General features: G+C 48.8%; 2 protein-coding genes across 3 annotated transcripts in view; both read left to right on the top strand.

Annotated features, from left to right (window-relative positions):
• The window catches only part of LOC147116074 (single-pass membrane and coiled-coil domain-containing protein 1-like), a 90184-nt gene extending 77455 nt beyond the window's left edge, over nt 1-12729 (top strand). The window contains exon 3 of the mRNA XM_085990784.1: nt 12173-12729. Within this exon, the coding sequence (XP_085846910.1) occupies nt 12173-12560 (388 nt within the window). The 3' untranslated portion in view covers nt 12561-12729. The remainder of the gene's footprint in view (nt 1-12172) is intronic.
• Nucleotides 12730-19845: 7116 nt separating this feature from the next.
• The window catches only part of rnf168 (ring finger protein 168), a 48899-nt gene continuing 43540 nt past the window's right edge, over nt 19846-25204 (top strand). Inside the window, exon 1 of one of the 2 annotated variants that reach the window (XM_085990782.1) lies at nt 19846-21223. In XM_085990782.1, coding sequence (XP_085846908.1) covers nt 20893-21223 — 331 coding nt within the window. In that variant the 5' untranslated portion in view covers nt 19846-20892. The remainder of the gene's footprint in view (nt 21224-25204) is intronic. The other variant, XM_085990781.1, reaches the window with a different exon arrangement.

The following is a 25204-nucleotide window of genomic DNA, read 5'->3' as shown; positions in this document are numbered from 1 at the left end:
TCAGGAGGGGTTAACTCTGCCTGGATGGCGGCAACACTTGTAACAGTTGTAGATTTAGGAGAAAACAGCCGGGAGGGCGGCACGCCTTTTGTTCACGCCGAATCGTGTAGTAGGTAACACAACCAGCAGGCTGAAGGGCTGGTGCGTCGTCGGTGGAGAAGGAGCCGTCGTTTTTCACGAGGGATGGGTCCTCGTGGTTCGCGAGGGATGGGTCCTCGTGTGCGAGGAGTGGGTCCTCGTGTTTCATGGGGATGAGTTCTCGTGGTATCCCCGCAGGGCGTGCTCCGATTTTGTGGGCCCGAACATGCTGTACCCCGCGCTTGGAGAGATTTATACTTGCTGTCGCTGTGGACGTAGAGGTGGACGATCTGTGTGGCGGTAGGAAAGACGAGTACGGGGACCATGAGTAAGTGCGTGGTCGGCGCCACATCGATGTTCTCGTCGAACGGGGCTTCTACCGGTATAAAGCACGAGGGAGACTGTGGCTCCCTGGATTGCGGTAGCGACAGCAAAACGGCTGGTACTTCCATGGCGTGCTTCTTTTGTGAAAATTGCTCATAAAAAAACGAATGGGGTCCGGTTGAGGTTTGTCCGTGTCAAACGGGATCTGCTCCAGGCTGCGCTTACCTTGCGAATACGTTCGCAAAGACGGGGTCGCCTTTGGCGGAGTGAGGCGGTTGCTGTTCCCTGGTTGTTCGTCGGTTGTGCGTTGGTCGTCTTGTGGGAAGACGAGGTTCAGGCGCGCGTTGCTACCGTGAAAATTGTTCACGGATACGGGTTCACCAATTGTAGTGTTGGAATTGATGAGCTCCCGTACTCACGTCGTTGGGTCACCAATGTAGCGGTTCGTGTAGATCACCACTAAACAAGAGAGTTTGACTTCGACGAACTATTAACAAGTTGTTTATTTACAGGAACAGACTAATTACATCAGGTAAGATGGCAGGTAAGATGGCTGACTGTAGGAGCACCGTGGTATAGGTCTTGTCCCAACAGGAACTCCACGAGGACTGAGTTCGCAGTCCTGTGGGGGGCGTGATGACGTCATCGCGTTTGTGTTGTGACGTCATCACGTTGTTTGCGTTTCCCGCACTTAGGGCGTCACATGATGCGCGTCGTTGCGTCGCTGGCCGTTGAGGCCGAAGTCGCGAGGCCGGACTGTGCTGGCGCTTGCCGCGGGAGCAGAAGATCGCGTCGCTCCCGTCGGCTGGCCATTGAGGCCGAAGACGCTTGGCCGGCTGTGCCGGCGGCCGTCCTGGAAGGCCGAGTCGGGCCGGCAACTGCCGCACGCACATCACGTCGTACGTGACGTGACGTCAGCGTGCGTCTTAAAGGGGCAATGGCCCCAACAGGTAAGTTAAAAGGGCAACGGCCCCAGAAGGTAAGTTAAACATACAGTAAGGTAAGTTAAAGGGAATTATGTGTCTTTATGTAAGGTACAACCGGTGGTACCGCTACAGCCCCAATATTCCTGGCTTGGGAGAAGGCACAACTCCCATTTCCACCTGGATTTGGACTGGACCTGGTTCCTCTGGGATTCCACCCTGTTTAGACTGAATCTTTAAATTCTAGCCGGGAGGGGAGAGCAGAGGAGGGAGGTGAATAAACCGTGGAGGGGAAAAGGTCAGCAGGAGGTGGCCATTAATGAGGTCAGCAGTGTGTAAATGACTTGACTGCAGTGACATGAGAAATTCAATGACCTCACCAGGGGAGGACAAGTAGGACAGGCACATAAACCTAATGATGCTGCTGTGGCACTACTGAAAGCAACGTAATCCACTCAATATTTATCATCAGCATCCCACATGGATGCTCATCACAGCCGCTTGTGCACTCAGCACTGAGACCCTTCAGTATCCCCCTCTTTTTATGCACAGCAATGATCAAAACAACCCATTGTTAGCACTTTCCACAACCATCACCTGTATGTCTCACCTTTCACCCCTTCCATAGGGAACCTCTTAAAATCTGAGGGCTGGGTGGGTGGGGGTTCTCACTTGGCACATAAACATTAACAGCTAATCAATGGCTGGAGAAGGCTGCACACAAGAGACAGATGGCTGCAACAAGGTGGGATGGGTGGAGTGGAGGGGGCAAGAACAGTTTGTAGGATCACCCCATCTGAGGAGCATGCCCTCCATCATGCAGGAGAGTCAGCTGGAGGAGGGGGGGGTGAAGATGGGGAAGTGGGAGGTTTGCCCCTGGCTCAGGGTTGGTATCACATTGAGGAAACCTTCTAACTTCATGCAAACATCAATCCACTCATGACGTTCAGCTTCAGTTCTACTGTCCACTGCTCGTCCAGTATTGCTGCCGGCAAAGTCATCCTAAGGAAGCCATTGCGAGTGATTCTCCTTTCATGTTTCTGCAGGTATGGCAGATGAACCCAAAGCAGGGCCCTTCCAAGTCTACACATCAACCAACGCATCACATGTCACATCACTCTTGTGATTTGGCAAGCACCAGTGCAGGTTGCTCCACCCCAAAAGATGGAGCTCATGAATGTTAGGGTAGCTCTATAGGTGAATCACAGTGTACAGGTGAGCAGGAGCAAGGGCAGGTGATGGAGGAGAAAGAGGGACCTCTTGTGGGCGGGTGATGCCCCCTCAAAGAATCATACAGCACAGAAAGAGGCCATTTGGCCAATCGTGCCTGTGCCAGCTCTTTGAAAGACCTATCCAATTAGTCCCACTCCCCAGCCCTTCCTCAATACCCCTGCAGATTTTTTCCCTTCAAATATTTATCGAATTCCCTTTTTAAAGTTGCTATTAAATCTGCTTCCACCACCCTTTCAGGCAGTGCATTCCAGATTGTAACAACTCGCTGCATAAAAGAATTCTCCTTATCTCGTGTCTGGTTCTTTTACCTTGAATCCGTGTCCTCTGCTAACTGACCCTTCTACACTGGAAATTGTTTCTCCTTATTTACGATATGACCCTTCATGATTTTGAACAACTCTATCAAATCTCCTCTTAACCTTCTCTGCTCTAAGGAGAACAACCACAGCTTCCCTAGTCTCTCCATATAACTGAAGTCCTTCATCCCTGGTACCATTCTAGTAAATCTCCTCTGCATCCTCTCCAATGCCTTGACCTCCTTTTGTAGCTATTGGCGACAGGGGTCCAGATCTTTGGAGGCCAGCATTGAAATGATGGCTGCTTTCAGAGCATGAATGGTTGATGCAGTCATTTCTGACATGGTGGCAAATGTGAAGGAATCCATCAGCTGCATATCTGGGGTCCTTTTTCATGGCATCAAGAGCCTTGGAGTAAATGTCAGGAAGCTGCCATGGGAGGAGGCCAAGCCCGTCTGCACACCCTTTCCCCCCTCAGAGATAACCTGCTTGACAGGGGAAGAATCATGGCTATGACGTCACACAGGGTTTGTTCATACCTTATCTTCCTTGTCCCTTCTGACTTTTATCTCACCCTACACACTCTGCATGACAAACTGCAGATGCTTTCACCAGCCACTACACTCTCTCCCTTTCTGCTCTCCCTTCACACCACAATATAGCCCTTGGTCCCTCTTTTTCATTTCAGGCGCTGAAGATGTTGAAGCCCCTGTGCCAGTGCAAGAAGAGAAGGCAGCCTTCCTGAAGATGCTGCATCATTCCACCTCAGCTTTGCAATCACCAGCTCAGATACTGTATTAGAGGAGGACACTCTAGAGATGCTCGAAGTCGCACATCACGGCCATCTGAAGTGTCCTTAATGGAAGCTCAGCAGCCTCCCACCTCCCAAGCTGTAGCCACCAGGGAAACATTTTATAGGAGCACTAGGATAGGTAAATGAGCAGACAAGATAGGCACTAAAGACTTGCACAAGGATGAATAATAATTTGTTTTTGTTAATGGTGACATACACTGTGACAATATTTGTTTGATAAATTAGTTTTTTGTTCTGGATTTGGTGTTGGTGTTTATCTTTGTAGTAAAGTGATGTTAAGACCCGTAAGGCTGGAGTAAAGGAAAGCAATCGGATGGTGGTAGTAAGGATGATGATAAGGATTGCAGCACTGTTAGCGTATTGGGGATGGGAGGAATGGTTTGGGTGAAGCGCTCTCCGATGAGCTGCTCTCTGAGCACTGGCAGCTGGGAGCACTGGTGGCCGATGCCTCTCCTGCTCCTCTTCATGTTCCCCCTCCTGCTAACACTTCTTGCTGCCCAGGTGGTGGTAGAGTCTGGTCCCTCATGATGGCAAAGTTGAGGAGCATGCAGTAGATAACCACAAATCTAGATGCCCGCTCAGAAGTGTATTGCAAAGCTCCTCCGGAATGGTCCAGGCAGTGGAAGCATTGCTTGAACATGCTGATTATTTGCTCAGTCATGTTTCATGTGGCGGCATTCTCTCGTTGTAGGCCAGCTGTGCGCGGGTTCCTGACAGGAATTATAGGTCATGTCCGGAGGGAATATCCCTTGTCACCCAATAGCCAACCTGTAACTTGACAGCCTGATTGTAACAAAGGCAGCACAAAGGATTGGCACAGGATGAAAGAGTCATGACCGGGCATAGACCCGCATGATGCTCGCAAACCAGCTATACGTTGAGGGAGTGGAATCCCTTTCAATTGATAAAAATGTCAGGCTGGTGATAGGGAGCATGTAAGGCAATGTGTGTGCAGTCTATGGCGCCTTGCGCCATGTGGAAGCCTGCCCTGTGGGTGAAGCCTAGTGCTGTCTCGTCCTACTTCGCTCTGTCCATAGAAAAGAAGATGTAGGTGTTCCTTCTGGTGCAGAGAACCTTGGTGACCTCCCTGATACAGCAATGGACTGCGGACTGTGATAGGTTGCTGCAGCCTGAAAGGAGCCTGTGGCAGAAATGTTAAGGGCCAAGATGACCTTGACAGCCTCAGATACTGCTGTCCATGCCCTGGTGTGAGGCTTGAGTTGTGGCTGCAGCAAGTAACATAGCTTGGTCACAGCCTCCTTTGTGAAGCGAAGATGCCTCAGACATTGCTCCTCAGTGAAGTTCAACAATACCTAAGGAAGGATATACTTGCCTTAGAGGGTTGCAACGAAGGTTCACTGGATTGATTCCTAGAGGAGGGATTGAGTAGAATGGGCCTTTATCCTTTGGAGTTTAGAAGAATGAGAGGTGATCTCATTGAAATATACAAAATTCTTAGGGGGCTGGACAGGGTAGATGCTGAGAGGCTGTTTCCACTGGCTGGGGAGTCTAGATCTAGAAGTCATAGTCTCAGGATGAGGGACCGGCCATTTAGGAAAGAAATTAGGAGAAATGTCTTCACTAAGAGGGTTGTGAATCTTTGGAATTCTCTACCCTAGAGGGCTGTGGATGTTCAGTCAATGAGTATATTCAAGACTGAGATTGATAGGGCAGGGTGAAGTGTGAATGGGACTTGGTACAAATTAAGATACAGGAAGTAGAGTTTTGGATGAGCACAAGTTTATGTAGGGTGGAAGATGGGAGGCCGGCCAGGAAAGCATTGGAATAGTCGAGTCTAGAGGTAACAAAGGCATGGATGAGGGGTTCAGCAGCAGATGGGCTGAGGTAGGGTCGGAGTCAGGTGATGTTACGGAGGTGGAAGTAGGCAGTCTTGGTGATGGAGTCTGTTGTGTATGTACCTTTAAGAGAATAACTGGTCTCAGACTGCAGTACCGGCAGTGACCACCCCTGTATAAAAGGCGCTAGTGAGCCTCTGTTGTTTCAGTTTCACTATTGACTTCCATCAGTAAAGACGTGTTTTGTTCAACTCCTGCTCAATCATTCACGGACGTAATACTGGCGACGAGCAGGTACGAACCTACCTACAGTCTGCACCACCTCCTGGGATCCATTCCTACAGCGAAGTGAGCAGAGGTCGAGGCCAGAAAGAAAAGAAAGTAAGAGGCAGTAGAAACGGGCGGCGACCGTGGGCATCCGCCCCTGTGTTTGCGGAGTTGAAGATTGCTGGAGAAGCTGTCGGAAGCGGGACCTGGTTCCTGTCGACGGTGCTTCAGCTAATCGGGCTGGTGGCAGGTAGTGCACTGATCCTTCCTGGGCTGCGGCGGTCGCGAACTCGAGCGGGTGGTTTGCAACGGGGCCAAGCAGCGTTGTTGGGAAGAAGAGAGAGAGAGGGTGGAGCACACAGGGCGCGGCCGGTGCTACGAAGCCGGGCTGCGTATAGACCCGCGAAGAGGGAGGCAAGAGTCCCACAGGGTTGTTCCACAACGGGAAAATAAAAAAAAAAAAATAAAAAAAAAAAATATTAAACGCGCAAGAAACCGCGAGGAGCTGCAGGTTGCAACGGGAACCACGGAAAGCAGCTCTAACAACAGTGGCAACAGCGGGGAAGAAGGCAAAGCGCGGGAGGCACCATCTTAATCAGCGGGGAAGAAGGCAAAGCGCGGGAGCCGCCATTTTGTTAAATCGGGGAAGAAGGCAAAGCACGGGAGGCGCCATTTTAGATTTGCAGGATGCCGAAGACTGGCTGTATCACTGCTTTTGATAATACAATAGAGGACTGGACCACGTATGTGGAAAGAGTCGAGGTATATTTCGAGGCAAACGAAATAGCGGAGGAGAAAAAGGCATCGATATTGCTAAACTTAATGGGCGCTAGAACGTACGGCCTATTGCGGGACCTGATTACTCCAGCCAAACCGAAGGCGAAGACTTTTAACGAAATTGTTGCTGTCCTACAGGAACACCTAAACCCTGCACCGCTGTTGACAGCAGAAAGATTTAAATTCCACAGGAGAACTCAGCATAAAGATGAGAGCAATGCTGAGTACCTTACGGAACTACGCAAGCTAACAAAGCACTGCCAGTTCGGAGCAGGACTGGCAGATACCCTACGGGACAAATTTGTCTGTGGACTCCTGAGTGAAGGAACACAGAAGAAGTTACTCTCAGAGAAAGAGCTGATGCTAGATAAGGCTTTCAGCGTGGCAGTATCGTATGAAGCATCAGCCAGGGGAGCTGCAGAAATTCAACAAAAACCACAGGAATACGGCACCCACGAAATGACACGGGGATTTGCAAAATGTTATCACTGCGGCAGAACTAACCATGACCAGAAGGACTGCTGGTCCAAAGACAAAATATGCAGGCAATGCGGGAAGATGGGACACATTGCACGGGTTTGCAGGTCTGGGAAGAAGACCAGTGACAACAAAAAGGCTACTAAGGAACCGTACAAGAAAGTACAAAAGATGGCGGACAGTAGTTCCGAAGACCAGATGAGCGATAGTGAATCCGGGAACAGGAGACTAAGCTGTCTCAAACTTCACAATGTAATCGCAAAAGAGGATCACCGAACCATTTGGGTCACCCTCACAATAGCAGGGTCCCAAGTTAAAATGGAATTGGATACAGGATCAGCGCTAACCGTCATGAATCGACGAGACTACGAGTGGCTATTTTCACACATACCCTTGAGAGAGACATCCATCGTCTTGACGACGTATACGGGGCAAAAAGTATACCCCAAAGGAAAAATAAGGGTGCCTGTCGAATACAATGGCAAGAAGATACGGAAATTGTATCTCTACATACTGCCAAATGGTGGACCACCGTTATTGGGACGGGAATGGATCAGAAAGATAAACTTAGATTGGCACTCCATTCATGCAATGACGGTGGACGGTAAAAAAAGATGAAGACGTCACTCCTGGACAATTGTCAACAATCTTAGCTAACGCCAAAGAGGTATTTCAACAAGAACTGGGCACGCTTAAAGGCGTAACTGCCTCAATAAAAATAGAAGAGAATGCAGTTCCCAAGTTTTTCAAAGCAAGACCGGTACCATATGCAATTCGCCCAGCCATCAAGGCAGAGCTGGAGAATCTGGAGAAGGCAGGCGTGTTGTCTAAGGTCGACTGGAGCGAGTGGGTGACACCCATCGTTCCTGTCATGAAGAAAACGTTAAGCAATAAGTCCGGGGAGCCAAGGAAGATTCGCATCTGTGGGGATTTCAAGGTGACGGTGAACCCAGTCCTTCACACAGTACAATATCCTCTTCCAAGGATAGAAGACATCTTCGCCTCACTGTCTGGAGGGAAGCATTTTACAAAAATTGACCTAGCACAAGCATATTTGTAGATGGAGGTTGAAGAGTCCTCTAGGAAGTATCTCACGATAAACACTCACAAAGGTCTTTACCAGTATCATCGATTGGTATTCGGAGTAGCATCGGCTCCAGCGATATGGCAAAGAGCGATGGAACAAGTCCTGCAAGGGATTCCGGGGACTCAGTGTTACTTGGACGACATCCTTGTGACAGGTGAAGATGACAGTGAACACCTTAACAACCTAGAACAGGTGCTCACTAGACTACGGGAACATGGGCTGCGAGCCAACCGCCCCAAGTGCGAATTTTTTAAGAAACAGAAATCGTATTGTGGCCACGTGATTGATGAAGAGGGGTTACATAAGTCCCCTGACAAAATTGAAGCAGTTGTTAAGGCCCCAGCACCTGAAAATGTGTCGCAACTGAGGTCATTCCTCAGATTGGTGAATTACTACCATAAGTTTTTACCGAATTTGTCGACAATTCTGCACCCACTGAACGCCCTGCTACGAATGGGTGTAGCATGGAAATGGAGCGATGATTGTAAGCGGGCCTTTCAGAAGAGTAAGGACTTAATCACTTCAAGGGAAGTATTGGCTCACTACAACCCAGCACTGCCGATCAGACTGGCGTGTGATGCATCTCCCTACGGCATTGGGGCGGTACTGTCACATAAATTCCTTGATGGTTTAGAGAGGCCGATAGCTTTTGCGTCACGCTCGTTAACTTCTGCCGAGCATAACTACACCCAGATTGACAGAGAGGCCCTCAGCCTAGTGTCAGGAGTGAAGAAGTTCAATCACTACCTGCACGGTCAAAAATTTACTCTACTAACCGACCATCAACCTCTTGTCTCCATTTTCAACCCTCAGAAGGGCATACCGATAATGACAGCACAACGGCTGCAGAGGTGGTCCCTTTTCCTAGGGGCACACCAATATGACATCGAGTACAAAGGAACTAAACAGCATGGAAATGCTGATGGATTGTCACGCCTACCGTTGCCGACGGTGGAAGAAGACGACCTTGCAGTGGATCCAATGGAGTTATTCCACTCAACCATAGTCGAATGTCTCCCTGTGACGAATGCAAACATAGAAAAGGAAACACGGAATGACCCGACACTATCATGGGTCTATGATTTAACGGTGAAGGGATGGCCAGCACACAGCGAACCACTGCTGCCAGCATTCTCGCCGAGAAGAGAACAGCTGTCAGTGTGCAGAGGAACCTTGATGTGTGGATCCAGAGTAGTAATTCCACCTAAGTTGACGGATAGAGTGCTCAATGAGCTTCATGAGGGTCATCTGGGTGGGGTAAAAATGAAGAACTTAGCCAGAGCGTTTGTGTGGTGGCCGGGAATCGATAGAGAAATCGAAGAGATGACCAAAAGCTGTGCAGGATGCCAGAAGGTCCAAAACGCCCCACCACAAGCTCCTCTGCATCCATGGGAGTGGCCCTCATCTCCATGGAAAAGGGTGCACATTGATTTTGCTGGTCCCTTCATGGACTCGATGTTTTTAATTGCGGTGGATGCACATTCAAAGTGGCCAGAGGTAATAAAAATGTCCTCAACCACCACGGAAAAAACTATCACAGTTTTACGAACCATATTCGCCAGGAATGGGCTGCCTGAACAGATTTACTCTGACAATGGACCACAGTTTGTGTCTGAAGAGTTCCGGAGGTTCTTAAAGAACAATGGTGTTAAGCATTACACATCTGCCCCATATCATCCAGCCACTAATGGATTGGCCGAGAGGTTTGTCCAAACATTCAAGAAGGCTATCAAGGCAATGTGTAATGAAGATATACCCCTACAACACAAGGTGGACAACTTCTTGTTTGCCTACCGGAATGCGACACATGCGGTTACCAACCAAACTCCAGCCGTGATGTTCTTCAATCGAAGACTACGATGCCGCTTGGATTTGGTTAAGCCAAACGTCCGAAGAGATGTGGAGAACAGGCAGTTTCAGAATATGAATGAAAGGCCGACCAGGAGTTTTAAGATAGGTCAACCAGTTTTGGCCCGGGACTACCGCACTGAGAAATGGCAGCCAGGAACGATTTGTACACGACAAGGACCGCTCATGTATACCGTGGACGTTGGGGAAAGCATTGTAAGATGTCATGCTGACCAGATTCTAGAGTCACTGGAAAACGTCAACTCCACACCACGATCTGATACACCTGGTAATGAAATCGACGTTCCAATTGCAGCTACCGCAGAACCGGTAATATTGGAAGCAGATGAACCAAACAACGACATTGATCCCGACTCAACATTGCCAGAAGAACCTGATACCCCAAAGAGGCGTTATCCAGACAGAATCAGGAAGCCTCCTCAAAGACTGAACTTATAATTGCTTAAACTTAACCAATGTATCTAGCAACCGTAATTGTGATTGTAGTTAGTTATCATTTAGTTGTTAAATGAATGTTATGTACTGTTTATCTAAAAGGGGAGGAATTGTTGTGTATGTACCTTTACGAGAATAACTGGTCTCAGACTGCAGTACCGGCAGTGACCACCCCTGTATAAAAGGCGCTAGTGAGCCTCTGTTGTTTCAGTTTCACTATTGACTTCCATCAGTAAAGACGTGTTTTGTTCAACTCCTGCTGTCCGTGTCTCAATCATTCACGGACATAATAGAGTCGATATGTGGGTGGAAGCACATCTCAGGGTCAAACACAACACCAAGGTTCAGGCGCGAGAAGTGCTCCCTGAATATCAGTTGTGGATGTGGCCTCCTGTGCAGTGCTCTCCTCTGTCTCCCTCTTGTGGCAGCTACTCCTGCTCTGTGCTGTCCTCTCTCGTTCATCAGCCCCGAAGGCAGCCCTATGAAACCACTCATGACTGCAGTCAAACTATCAGTGAAGCAAAGTGCAACAACAGTACAATACCAGCAAAATCTTGCTCTTTTTAGACAAAGTGAACGTTGCAGATTGATAAAACACACCAAGAGACAGCCAGAAGTTAACCAGCAGCCTGGATGAGTGCAGCTCCAACAACACTCAAGAAGCTCGACACCATTCAGGATAAAGCAGCCCGCTTGATTGGCACTCCATCCACCACCTTCAACATTCACTCCCTCCACCACCGGCACACTGGGGCTGCAGTGTGTACCACCTACAAGATGCACTACAGCAACTCGCCAAAGCTCCTTCAACAGCACCTTCCAAACCCGTGACCTCTACCACTTAGAAGGACAAGGGCAGCAGACGCATGGGAACATCACCACCTGCAAGTTCCCCTCCAAGACACACACCATCCTGACTTGGACCTGTATCGCCGTTCCTTCACTGTCGCTGGGCCAAAATCCTGGAACTCCCTTCCTAACAGCATTGTGGGTGTACCTACACCATATGGACTGCAGCGGTTCAAGAAGGCGGCTCACCACCATCTTCTCAAGGGCAATTAGGGATGGGCACTAAATGCAGGCCTAGCCAGCGACGCCCACATCCCATCAATGAATTTTTTTAAAAAGCCTGAAATGATAAACCAGCAACTATCCTGTATGTACTACATGATCCCTTTAAATAGCGCTGGTGAGGGACAATGTTCCCCCTAAGGTGCACAGGCATCCCGCGCAGGCCGTTCACAAGCTATTGCCACTGGAAGATACAAATTTAAAGGGACTGTGCACGAAAAAAAAATTAGAGGGAACATTGGTGAGTGGTCCTTCCTTCTGGTTAGTGCCACAAGTTGTTGGGAGAGTTCAGCGGGTGTCGAGTCATGTGCAGGGGCATACCAAAATTGCAAATGGGTCCTGAAACAAGCTCAGGACCCTCACTTAAATAACCTACTCACCTTTTAACATAATTCCAATGGGAGCTCCTGACGCCAACGGTGTTGCCTACACCAATATGGCGGGTGGTGCACCTTCGACTTGTAAAGAGCATGCTCTTCCCACACGCCATGTTGGAGGCTTAGGAGGCTGTTTAGCGCATTGAAAAAATACGGGGGCTGCGTGATCAAATTTCTAGGTCCATGTGTCTAATTTTCCATGCATGAGCTAAATTTGAACCTGGGTATCTAGAGGTGAAGATTGATACTTTTAACCCAGTTTTTATGGTCTATTTAACAGTGTTGGTATTCTAAACTTGATATCCATCAGTACACAACTTACTTTGTCCTTTGTTCTGTATCTAATAGGTTCACACTTGTGGAAGTCAACTTATTCTTCAGTTATGTTGTTGACATGCTTCAGTCTTTGCATTCTCGTGTGTTGGAGAAACAGCGAGGCTTTGCCAGCATTCTGCCCACTCTGTCTTCTATCCTGAGAAGGAAAGTTTGGGATGTGGAGCTTGAGGCCACGTGGACAAGTGTGCTCCCGGAGTTCAGTCTGAACGACTCCGATGTACAGGCTCTGTGCGCATTCTTTGTGACTCACTGCAATGAGGCTGAGTATTACCCATCGCCGGAAAGAAAGAGGTACATCCAGAATGTCCAAGAAGTGTTAGACAGAGCTGTGTCCAGCCACATTCTACATCACTGTCTCCTCCATCTTGTGCAGTTGGCAGAGAAGGAAAGTGGCAACTGAGCAACAACACGTCACTAGACCAAACACACAAATGGCGGCCTAGACCAAAGCGAAGAGCAGGGTATATGCAGAACTCAAACCTCCCTGTCTGGGGATTGGCTTCATTGTTCCACATTGTAATGTCCTTTGCTTTGTGTTAATAAAATCAAGTCGCTGATTCTTTGCAAAATAGGCAAGATAGAACTGTGTAGGATATAGAGCAATGAAATTCCCTCTGGAATCTCAGAACCAGGATTCATAGAAGCATAGAAATTTACGGCACAGAAGGAGGCCATTCGGCCCATCGTGTCTGTGCCAGCCGAAAAAGAGCTATCCAGCCTAATCCCACTTTCCAGCTCTTGGTCTGTAGCCTTGCACATTACAGCACTTCAGGTGCATATCCAAGTACTTTTAAAGTGACGAAGGTCTCTGCCTCTACCACCCTTTCAGGCAGTGAATTCCAGACCCCCACCACCCCCTGGATGAAAAATATGTCTCCTCAACTCCACTTTAACCCTTCTACCAATTATTTTTAATTGGGAAGCTAAACATGTTATTTTGTTTGATATGTGGCATAGATTAACTTAATTTAGCCTAAGGATTCTTTGCGCACCAGACTAATGAATCCAGATTTGATTTCAGACGAGGCAGTAAAACTCTAGAAGTTAATCTCTCTCAGGTGAGATCTTCACACTCTTGTGCTGGAAAAACCTTCCCCCTTTTTCAAAATTCTAATTACTTGCAGGCTTCTACTGTAACGCAAATGGAACTGCCTACTGAAAGCACAAGGCAAGCTGATTATTCATAGGTATCCAGCACCAATCACATGCTGCGCTGAAACCCATTTAGATAGACCACACCTGACATAGTTTTACACACTGCACATTCTCAGACGGGTCTCAGCAGGCTCAGCTTTACTACAGAAATAAAAATACTGCGGATGCTGGAAATCTGAAGCAAAAATAGAAAATGCTGGAAACACTCAACAGGTCAGACAGCATCTGTCAAGAGAACACAAAGGCCCGGATTTTGCGGTCAGCGGTGAAGTGACGGCGCTCGCTGCTGACCTCGAAGAAAGCTGCCACAGTTTTAGCGGGCTCTGTGGCATTTATTTCCCCTTTTCCGCCATGACTTTCCATCTGGCGCCAACTATAGGGGATCTGTGGTGTCCAGCAACAGTGATGTCATCAAGCAGGCTGAGCAGCCAATCACATTGAAGAATTCTCACAGACAGCAAACCAGGAAGTAAAAAGCAGACTTTATCATTCACTTTTTAATAATTTTACAGAAAGCAAAGTAAAGATTGGGATATACATGTGGGATTAAGGTAGAAGCTGAAATATCATAAAATTAAACATTTTTTAAAATTATTTAAAAAATCTATGAAATTTTTATCATGAAATGGAAGAAATGACACTCCACAATATAAAATTAGTTTTTCAGGGCCAGAGAGGTTGTTCAGCAGTAATTATGACTTAGTATGGCATTTAAAACTCAGTTACACCTCATTCAACAAGACTTAACTTTTTTTACAGCGAGAATAGCACATACAAAGTTGCGGTTCACATCAAATCAATGATTTCTAATTGATTTCTTCTGCGAAGACTGCAACAGTGCACCCTATGGAGGAGCAGGGTATCACTGACGGCAACGTCAGGATTTCCATGTTTAACTGTGCATGTGCAGACCAGAAGTTGCTGTCAGTTTTACACAGTAATGACGGCGAACGCTGACAGTTCCGCAAACGTAAATTTCGAGCCATTATGTTTCCAGGTATAGGACCCTTCCCCAGAATTGGAAGGTATCACAGATGAACATTTGAAACTCTTGGTTGCGAATGCAAAAGTGCCTGTCTATTCCCCTGACTATGGAATCCTCTATTACTATGCTGTTTCTGCACTTCACTCCCCTGTTTTTGGCAACCCTTTACTCTGCAGCACAGTGGTTTTACTGATGGTTTCCCTCCTCCAAGTTGTTGTCATGACACAGGTATTGGGTACTGAATGCCTGTTTGTCAATTCAGCACTCTCAGGGATGCTCCTGCCTCCTCTCATTACCCTACTTCCGCTCCTCACTAACTCACTCTGCCTGTGGGCTGAACATTTGTGGAAACCTTCAGCCTCCTAAATGTGATGGAATGCCACCTGCTGCATTAAAGCTCAGAAAGCAACAAGCTTGAGCGCAAGAGGTTGGAGTGACTTGCTGCAAATGTGGTTACTCCAGACACATGAAGCATCCAGGACCTCTTACATTGCACAGGTACTCCACATTGCAGGCTGCACCTGTCCCCTTATTGCAGTAAACTGGTTTCTCTTAATAAATAAAGAACTTGCATATATATAGCACCATTCATGACCTCATGACATCCCAAAGCGCTTTACAGCCAATGAGGCACCTTTGAAGTGTATTCACTGTTGTAATGTAGGAAACACGGCAGCCAATTTGTGCACAGCAAGCTCCCACAGACAGCAATGAAATAAATGACCAGATCATCTGTTTTAGGTGTTGGTTGAGGGATAAATATTGGCCAGGATACGGGGAAAACACCATTGTTCTTCTTCAAAATAGTGCCATGGGGTCTTTTACATCCACCTGAGAGGGCAGATAGGGCCTCGGTTTAATGTCTTATCCAAAAGATAACACCTTTGACAGTGCAGCGATCCCTCAGTGCAGCACTGGAGTGTCGGCCTGGATTTTGTGTTCAAGTCTCTGGGCTGGGACTGAACCAACAACCTCTGACTCAGATGCAAATGTGCTACCACTGAGCCATGACTGACACCAGTAGAGAGTGAAAGTTATACAAGAGCTACGGTGGAATTCTTTCAAAATGATATATAGAGGAATTAGTGTGGTTCCAAAAAGCCTGTTAACATGGACACCACCTCTTCCGACAGTCTCTTCCTTGTTCAATGCAGCCACACGTAAAAGGGTCTAACTAACCGGTTAGGGTCATGCATAGTAGGGATCAGCAAATTGCTCGAATTGCCCGAGATGCACAACATGATGGCCCAGAAATTCATGTCGGGGGCTTCCCGCGGGTGCAAGCCCCTGACCTACAGTTAACTAGCGCGCCGGCAGTTGAGGCCTGGGCCTGCATGGATTTCCTGTCTGTGGCCCAGTCCAGCTCCCGGCGCGCTGTGCTTGCGTGATCCAGCGGCGTACTTAGTGCGATGCGTTGGCTGGGATCACGTGAGCACTGGGCAACCAATCGGAGGAGGGAAAAGTCCATTCATGAGTTTGACAGAAAGAACTGTCAAACTCATGAAAACTCCGGGCGCCCAAAACAGTACTTAACCTTAAAATAAATTTGAAAAAAAATCACACTATTTAAATCAACTATAAATAACATTAAATAACTATTTTAAACAATAATTTAAATTTTTGAAAAAAATAATTTTATAAAAAATCGGGGCTAAAAATACTTACCTTACTGTAAAGTATTTAAAAATAATAAACCTGTGGAAAAAATGTTCTAATTTAAGTTAATTGACCACTTACCTTTTAAAATGAAGTCCTTATGCCTGGTTTTTAGATGTGCAAAAAGTAGAGGCCTTCACGCACGGGCAAACCTGTAAAAAAAAAAGGAAGTTCAACGCGTACGCGCAGACTCCTGCGCGGTTCAGAGGATCGGAAATGCCGGTTTCCCGCGCATGCGTAGTGCATGCAAGAAACCGGCACTTCCATCAGGTCCACGCGTGAGTACTCCATCCGTACTCACGCGTTGGGACCCGAATTTCTGGGCCATCGTTTTTGAGAGGTCCACAGCGTGAAATACTTGCATTTTCTGTGTTTTGACTATCAACTTTTGCCTAAATCGAAATTATCCAGCACCTGAGTCAGGGAAGGGGAAGAGTTAAAAAGTTATGGTGAGTCATGCAATTGAAGGCTCCAAGGACTAGAAACATTAAAGATCCTTATTGAAGTTGAGTGAGTTCAACTAAATGCTTCCTCATGAAGAACAAAATCCTCAAGTGTTCTTCCAGAAGCTAGGCTCAACATGATCCAGAAGCAAAATCATCCGAGTTGGAAAAGAAGGTGCTGGTTTGGATGCTGACAAGAGTGGTGGAAAGAATACATTTTGCTGCAATGTGTCCCAACTATCCAAGTTAATCTTGCATCTTTTGCCTTGCAATCCATGAACAGTTCAGCTCTGAGAAGTCATTTATTTTTTAAATTCACTACATTGTAATGTGCTCAATAGATTACTCTTGAAAGCAAATTCATTTCACAATAAATTGCTCCTGTGAACTTCACACCAAGAGATCGAAAGAGCTGAGCTGTCAATTTGCCTCAGTGCCGTGGTCCGTCTGCAGCCTGACACATGCCCTGAACTCATTGTGCAGCAGAGATTAAATTGCAGCACCCGTTTGCCTCTATACACCAGTGCTATCAACTCACAGGTCTGTCATACCTTGTTTGTGCTGTTTGTAAGCAACTCCTAAAATAGCATTCCTGGCTTCTGGCTGCACTCTCCTTACAAAGCACAGTAACTTGCCTCCTGCAGATAGGCAGAAGAGCTAGTTTAAACATCCACTCCCTCCACGTGCACCATGTCTGCAGTGTGTACTATCTACAGGATGCACTGCAGCAAGTTGCTTCTTTGGCAGCATGTTATAAATCTGTGACCTCCAGCACCTAGAAGAATAAGGGTAGTAGGTGTATGGGAGCACCATCACTTCCAAGTCACATCCTGACTTGGACATATATCGGCATTCATTCATCGTCACTGGGTCAAAATCCTGGAACTCCCTACCTAACAGCACTGTGGGAGCACCTTCACCACATGGACTGCAGTGGTTCAAGAAGGCAGCTCACCACCACCTTCTCCAGGGCAATTCGGATGGGATGCCCACATCCCCAGAATGAATTAAAGAAGTCAATTACTATAACAACAGAAAACGCTGGAAAAACTCAGCAGGCCAGGCAGCATCCGTGGAGAGAGAAACAGAGTTAACGTTTCAGGTCGAAGACCTTTCGTCAGAACTGGAAAAAAGTAGGAAATGGAACAGATTTTAAAGCTAGTTTAGGGGCTGGGAAATGGGGGAATGGGATGAAAGAACAAAAGGGAAGGTCTGTGATAGGATGGAAGGCAGGAGAAGTAAAGAGGCATTAAGAGATATTCAAGGCAAGAGGTGATGGTAATGGGACAGGTTAAGAAACAAAGGATGGCTCTAGATGGAGTGTGAATTGCGCTGGCAGAATGAAAGACAGCTGCCGTGTGGGAGAGAAGAAAAAAAGGCACAAACAAAAAGTGTGGATAAAAAATATATATAAATGATAGGGGCCGAGGTTATGATCTGAAATTGTTGAACTCTATGTTGAGTCCAGAGGGCTGTAAAGTGCCTAATCGAAAGATGAGGTGCTGTTCCTGGAGCTTACGCTGAGCTTCCGTGGAACAATGCAAGAGGCTGAGGATGGTGAGGTCTGAGTGGGAATGGAGTGGTGAATTAAAGTGACAGGCCACCGGAAGCTCGGGGTCCCCCTTACGGACTGAACGGAGGTGTTCCGCAAAGCGGTCACCCAATCTGCGTTTGGTTTCCCCAATGTAGAGGAGATCACATCGTGAGCAGCGAATACAGTATACTAAATTGCAAGAAGTACAAGTAAATCGCTGTTTCACCTGTAAGGGGTGTTTGGGGCCCTGGACAGTGGGAAGTATAAGGGCATGTGTTGCATCTCCTGCGCTTACACGGGAAGGTGCTGGGCGAAGGGGAAGGGGTGCTGGGGATGATAGAGGAGTGGACTAGGGTGTCGCGGAGGGAGCGGTCCCTACCGAATGCTGAAAGGGGAAGTGAGGGGAAGATGCATTTGGTGGTGGGATCATGCTGGAGGTGGCGGAAATGGCGGAGGATGATCCATTGAATGTGGAGGCTGGTGGGGTGAAAGGTGAGGACAAGGAGAGCTCTATCGTGGTTCCGGGAGGGAGGGGCAGGGGTGAGGGCAGAAGTGCAGGAGATAGAACAGACATGGTCGAGGGCCGTGTCAACCTCAGTAGAGGGGAATCCTCGGTTGAGGAAAAAGGAAGACATGTCGGAAGCACTGGTATGGAAGGTGGCATCGTCAGAGCAGATGCGGCGGAGACGGAGAAACTGGGAGAATGGAATAGAGTCCTTACAGGAGGCGGGGTGGGAGGAAGTGTAGTCCAGGTAGCTGTGGGAGTCAGTAGGCTTGTAGTGAATGTTTGTCAATAATCTATCCCCAGAGATGGAGAAGTCGAGGAAGGGAAGGGAAGAGTCGGAGATGGACCATGTGAAGGTGAGGGAAGGATGGAAATTGGAAGCAAAGAGAATGAAATTGTCTAGTTCAGGGCGAGAGAAGGAAACGGCACCGATACAGTCATCAATGTACCGGAAAAAGAGGTGAGGGAGGGGACCCAAGTAGGACTGGAACAAAGAGTGTTCCACATATCCCACAAAAAGGCAGGCATAGCTAGGACCTATGCGGGTACCCATAGCGACACCTTTAATTTGAGTGAAATGAGTGGAGTCAAAGGAGAAGTTGTTCAATGTGAGAACAAGTTCAGCCAGGCGGAGGAGGGTGGTGGTGGATGGGAACTGGTTGGGCCTCTGTTCAAGGAAGAAGCGGAGCGCCCTCAGGCTATCCTGGTGGGGGATGGAGGTGTAGAGGGATTGTACGTCCACAGTGAAAAGGAGGCGGTTGGGGCCAGGAAACTGTTAAAGTGGCGGAGGGTGTTGGAAGAGTCGCAGATGTAGGTGGGGAGAGACTGGACAAGGGGAGAAAAAATAGAGGCAAGATAGGAAGAGATAAGTTCCGTGGGGCAAGAACAGGCTGAAATGATGGGCCTACCAGGGCAGTCCTGTTTGTGGATCTTGGGAAGGAGGTAGAAGTGGGCTGTGTGGGGTTAGGGAACTATGAGGTTGGCAGCCGTGGGGGGAAGATCTCCAGAGGAAATGAGGTCAGTGAAAGTCTTGGAAACGGTGGCTTGATGTTCAGTAGTGGGGTCATGGTCCAGGTGGAGGTAGGAGGTGTCGGAGAGTTGGCGTTCAGCTTCCACTAGGTGGAGGTCAGTTTGCCAAACAACAACAGCACCACCCTTGTTAGCAGGTTTAATGACAATGTCGGGGTTGGATCTGAGAGAATGGAGTGCTGCAAGTTCAGAGGGAGGTAGGTTGGAGTGAGGGGAGCAGAGAAATGGAGATGGCCAATGTCACGGCGGTAGTTTGCAATGAAAAGATCTAGAGAGGGTAAGAGGCCAGAGGGAGGGGTCCAGGTAGAACGAGAATTCTGAAAGTGGGAGAAAGGGTCAGCCGTGCGGGGGGGGGGGGGGGGGGGGGGAAGACTCCTGGCCAAAGAAGTGGGCACGGGGACGAAAAAGAGCTCAGCATCGTGCCGAGCTCGAAATTCACTGAGGTGGGGGCATAAGGGGATGAAGCTCAGGCCTTTGCTGAGGACTGATCATTCGGGGTCAGAGAGGGTTGGAGGAAATGAGTGAAGTTAAAGGAGAAGTTGTTCAATGTGAGAACAATTGCTATGCTTTATAGGGCAAATTCAATCAGGAACACTATTTTAGGCACTACCATGCTAAAAGCATAAACAGACAATCTGACCTCTGATCAAAAGGCAGAGAATTGGTAACTGCTATTTTGGGCAAATAGAACTTTCGAGTATAGTTCTGATGAAAGGTCATCGACCTGAAACGTTAGCTCTGTTTCTCGTTTCACAGATGCTGCCTGACCTGCTGAGAATTTCCAGCATTTTCTGTTTATAGGTCTTCTGTTGCCTAGGCCCTAAGCTCTGGAATTCACTGCCTAAACCTCTCCACCTCACTGCCTCTTTCCTCCTATAAGACGCTCCTTAAAACCTACCACTTCGACCAAGTTTTCGGTCTGCCCTAATTTCTCCTCATATAACTCGGTGTCAATTTTTTTTGTCTTAAAATACTCATGTGCAGTGCCCTGGGACGTTTTACTACGTTAAAGGCGCGATATAAATACAAGTTGAAGTTGAAAAAGATTTCCAGCGCCGCCAATATTTCACCTTTGTATTAGAATACTCCAATTTGGAGGCGGTTAAACCTGGAAACGCACGGCTGCACCTCGGAGCGCGCAGCCGCAGTGCGAAGTGCGGCAGCCGAACGCGCGCAGCTGCAGTGTAGGCGGTTGTTGCGGCGCGCAACTTAGTAACGCGCAGCCGCAGAGTGAAAGCGCTCGAGAGCGGGAGACCGCGGCATTTGAAAGGGAAGCGGTGGGTGATGGTTTGCCCCTTCCCTCTCCCCTCTCCCTGGGGTGAGGATGAGTAGCAACCCTACACAAAGAGGGCCTGGTGGAACGGGAACAACCGTGGCGTGAAGCCGCTCCCAATCTGGACTGAAGCGGAGCCGGAGCGGCCCGCAATGGGGCGCAAGAAACGGAGCGGCCTAGCCGAGCCCGAAAGCCCGGCCTCGGTTGCGGCCCCAGCGCTCAGCCTCGCCGAGTGCTTGTGCCCTATTTGCCAGGAACTGCTGGTGGAGCCGGTGACGCCGCCGTGCGGACACTCGCTGTGCCGGGGCTGCTTCCAGCAGACGGTAGAGATCAGCAACCTGAACTGCCCGCTCTGCCGCCGTCGCTTGTCTAACTGGGCGCGGGCGCAGGCCCGGGCCGGCAGCCTGGTCAACACGGGGCTGCAGGAGCGAATCCGGCTGCAGTTCCCCCAGCACCGGAGTGAGGAGCCCAGTGAGGAAGAGGGTGAGTGAGAGCCGCAAGGAATGGGAACTATGTCAGTGGGGTGTGGAGAGGAGGGAGAACTCTGAGTGACTTTGGCAGTAAATCCCCCTTAAACACAGGCCAGCCAACCTCTTCCCACTTTTTAAAAAGAAGAATTCAGTCTCTTCCTATTCTTACATAGTTTAAACTCATGTCCCCTGGTCCTCCCCAATCTGTTAAACTGGAATAATCTATCATTAGGAATCACTCCATTGTGGCGGTACCACTGGTTGTCCCTTACATTGAGATATACATAATTCCCTTTAACTTACCTTACTGTATGTGTCTGTTACTATACTCAGGCTTCTCTCCTGTACTCTTGACGTCATGACATCAGAGCTCGGAACCTGCTGGCAGTTGGGTTCGGAACCTGCTGGCGGCTGGGTTCGGGACCTGCTGGCGGCTGGGTTCGGGACCTGCTGGCGGCTGGGTTCGGGACCTGCTGGCGGCTGGGTTCGGGACCTGCTGGCGGCTGGGTTCGGGACCTGCTGGCGGCTGGGTTCGGGACCTGCTGGCGGCTGGGTTCGGGACCTGCTGGCGGCTGGGTTCGGGACCTGCTGGCGGCTGGGTTCGGGACCTGCTGGCGGCTGGGTTCGGGACCTGCTGGCGGCTGGGTTCGGGACCTGCTGGCGGCTGGGTTCGGGACCTGCTGGCGGCTGGGTTCGGGACCTGCTGGCGGCTGGGTTCGGGACCTGCTGGCGGCTGGGTTCGGGACCTGCTGGCGGCTGGGTTCGGGACCTGCTGGCGGCTGGGTTCGGGACCTGCTGGCGGCTGGGTTCGGGACCTGCTGGCGGCTGGGTTCGGGACCTGCTGGCGGCTGGGTTCGGGACCTGCTGGCGGCTGGGTTCGGGACCTGCTGGCGGCTGGGTTCGGGACCTGCTGGCGGCTGGGTTCGGGACCTGCTGGCGGCTGGGTTCGGGACCTGCTGGCGGCTGGGTTCGGGACCTGCTGGCGGCTGGGTTCGGGACCTGCTGGCGGCTGGGTTCGGGACCTGCTGGCGGCTGGGTTCGGGACCTGCTGGCGGCTGGGTTCGGGACCTGCTGGCGGCTGGGTTCGGGACCTGCTGGCGGCTGGGTTCGGGACCTGCTGGCGGCTGGGTTCGGGACCTGCTGGCGGCTGGGTTCGGGACCGGCTGGGTTCGGGACCTGCTGGCGGCTGGGTTCGGGACCGGCTGGGTTCGGGACCTGCTGGCGGCTGGGTTCGGGACCAGCTGGGTTCGGGACCTGCTGGCAGCTGGGTTCGGAAACTTCTCGTGAGTCCTCGTGGCGTCCCTGCTGGGGAAAGACCTACACCACCGTGCTCCTACAGTCAGCCATCTTACTGGCTACCTTACCTGATGTATTTAACCTGTTCCTGTAAATAAACAACTTATTTATAGTTCGTCGAAGTCAAACTCTCTTATTTAGTGGCGATCTACACGAACCGCTACACCATCCCTTTTCATTTTATAGACCTCTAGCAGGCTAAGTTTACGCTCCTCTAAAGTAAACCGACCAAGCTCCTTGAGCCTGTGCGTAGCTGAGGTTCTTTAAACTAGAAATCATTCTTGTACTTCGCCTCTGGATTTTTTCCAAGGCCAGTATCTCACCCACCGTGTGTGTAAGAGCCAAAATTCGGCCCAGATGTGGTCTGACCAACGACCCGTACAGTGTCATTTGATTTATATTGAATGGCTCTATTCATACAAAATACCCTGTTTTAGCTACAGTTTCTCTACATTGGTCATGAACCTTCAGTAATCTGTGCACAATAACACCAAGATTTTTTATTCTTGCAACCTCTCAGTATTGTTCCCTACCAACCTCCCTCTTTAAATGAGGCATTTTGCAGTGTTTACTATTGGGTTATTTTGGATGAAGCATAGAGGCATTTCCTAATTTAATCTTCCTGACATACAATGGGGACAATCTATATTGGCGAGGGAGTTTACTTCATAATACATTTCTTAAACAGCAGGTGTGGGAAACCCAGTGGGAAAGGCAGTATTGGATTTGCATCTAACTAATGAGATTAATAAACCAAGTCAAAGTAAGGGAATAGTGGGTTCTAATTGTCAGGTTATTAATCTTAAGGTTGACAAAATGGGTAATAACTTAAACTGGATTTTAGGGGAGTAGACCTTGCGATGGGATAATGTGGGAAGAATGCCTTCGAGAAAAATGTGGAGGGAAAATTTAAAGCTTGGGACAAGATTTAAACTTATGGGTGTCAGAGGAAAATATGAAATTTAGGCAATACTTGTTTAGTAAAGTGATAAATTTGTAGAATAGATTATAAGTGATGGTGGTGGGACAGAAAATGGCAATTAAAAAAAAAAAAAGGCGAGATGAATTCTTGTTGGTTAATGTGAAATAGTGCTAGTAATAAAAAAGAAAGACTTGCATTTATATAGTGCCTTTCACGACCACCGGACATCTCAAAGTGCTTTACAGCCAATGAAGTACTTTTGAAGTGTAGTCACTGTTGTAGTGTGGGAAACGCAGCAGCCAATTTGCGTACAGCAAGCTCCCACAAACAGCAATTTGAAAATGACCAGATAATCTGTGTTAGTGATGTTGGTTGAGGGAGAAATATTGGCCAGGACACCGGGGATAACTCCCCTGCTCCTCTTAGAAATAGTGCCATGGGATCTTTTATGTCCACATGAGAAAGCAGACGGGCCCTCAGTTTAATGTCTCATCCGAAAGACGGCACCTCCAACAGTGCAGCACTCCCTCAGCACTGCACTGGAGTGTCGGCCTAGCTTTGTGTGCTCAGGTTCCTGGAGTGGGACTGGAACCCACAACCTTCTGACTCAGAGGCGAGTGTGCTACCAACTGAGCCACAGTTGACAATGATAAAGGTATGGTATGGAGTCTGATGGGAAGGGCTGGACCCCTGTCCAGGACACTTTACTTTAGGCAGAAACAGCTGTCCTTCCTCATTAGTTCACACCTCGTTACTATGTACTGAATATTAATAAAATTGCCATCCCCATATTATAGCAAAATACTGCAGATGCTGGAAATCCGAAATAACAACAGAAAATGCTGGAAAAACTCAGCAGGCCAGGCAACATCCGTGGAGAGAGAAAAAAGTAAACGTTTCGGGTCAAACCCTTTGTCAAGACTGGAAGAGCACAGGAAATGAAATAGATTAAAAGGCTGAGCTGGGAGAGAACAAAAGAGAAGTGAAGAAGCATTAAGAGGTATTCAAAACGAGACGAGATGGTGATAGGACTAGTGGAGACAAAAGACGGCTCTAGATTAGGTGTGAAATGTGCTGGCAGAATGGGAGACAGCTGCCATGTGGGAGAGAGAAAAAGGGTGGGGGGAAGGTCCAAAACAAAGGTGTGGATAAAAAATAATAAGTAAAAATGTAATGGGGGCCGAGGTTATGATCTGAAATTGTTGAACTCAATATGGAGTCCGGAAGGCTGTAAAGTGCCTAATCGGAAGATGAGGTGCTGTTCCTCGAGCTTACGCTGAGCTTCCGTGGAACAATGCAAGAGCCCGAGTACAGAGAGGTCTGAGTGGGAATGGGGCGGTAAATTAAAATGACAGGCAACCGGAAGCTCGGGGTCATCCTTACAGACTGAATGGAGGTGTTCCGCAAAACGGTCACCCAATCTGCGTTTGGTCTCCCCACTTCTGCCCCTCCCTCCCGGAACCACGATAGTTCCCCTTGTCCTCACCTTTCACCCCACCAGCCTCCACATTCAACGGATCATCCACTGCCGTTTCTGCCACCTCCAGTGTGATCCCACCACCAAACGCATCTTCCCCTCCCCTTTCAGCATTCCGTAGGGACTGCTCCCTCCGAGACACCCTAGTCCACTCCTCTATCACCCCTTCCCCTTCGCCCGGCACCTTCCTGTGCAAGCGCAGGCGATGCACCACCTGCCCTTACACCTCCCCCCTTCCCACTGTCCAGGGCCCCAAACACCCCTTCCAGGTGAAACAGCGATTTACTTGTACTTCTTGC

This window comes from Somniosus microcephalus, chromosome 6 (genome assembly GCF_052327205.1).
Source record: "Somniosus microcephalus isolate GS21.2 chromosome 6, FLI_Smic_1.0, whole genome shotgun sequence".
Lineage (NCBI taxonomy): Eukaryota > Metazoa > Chordata > Chondrichthyes > Squaliformes > Somniosidae > Somniosus > Somniosus microcephalus.
Note: the sequence above shows the minus strand (reverse complement) of the source record. Positions and strands in the feature narration are given on the sequence as shown.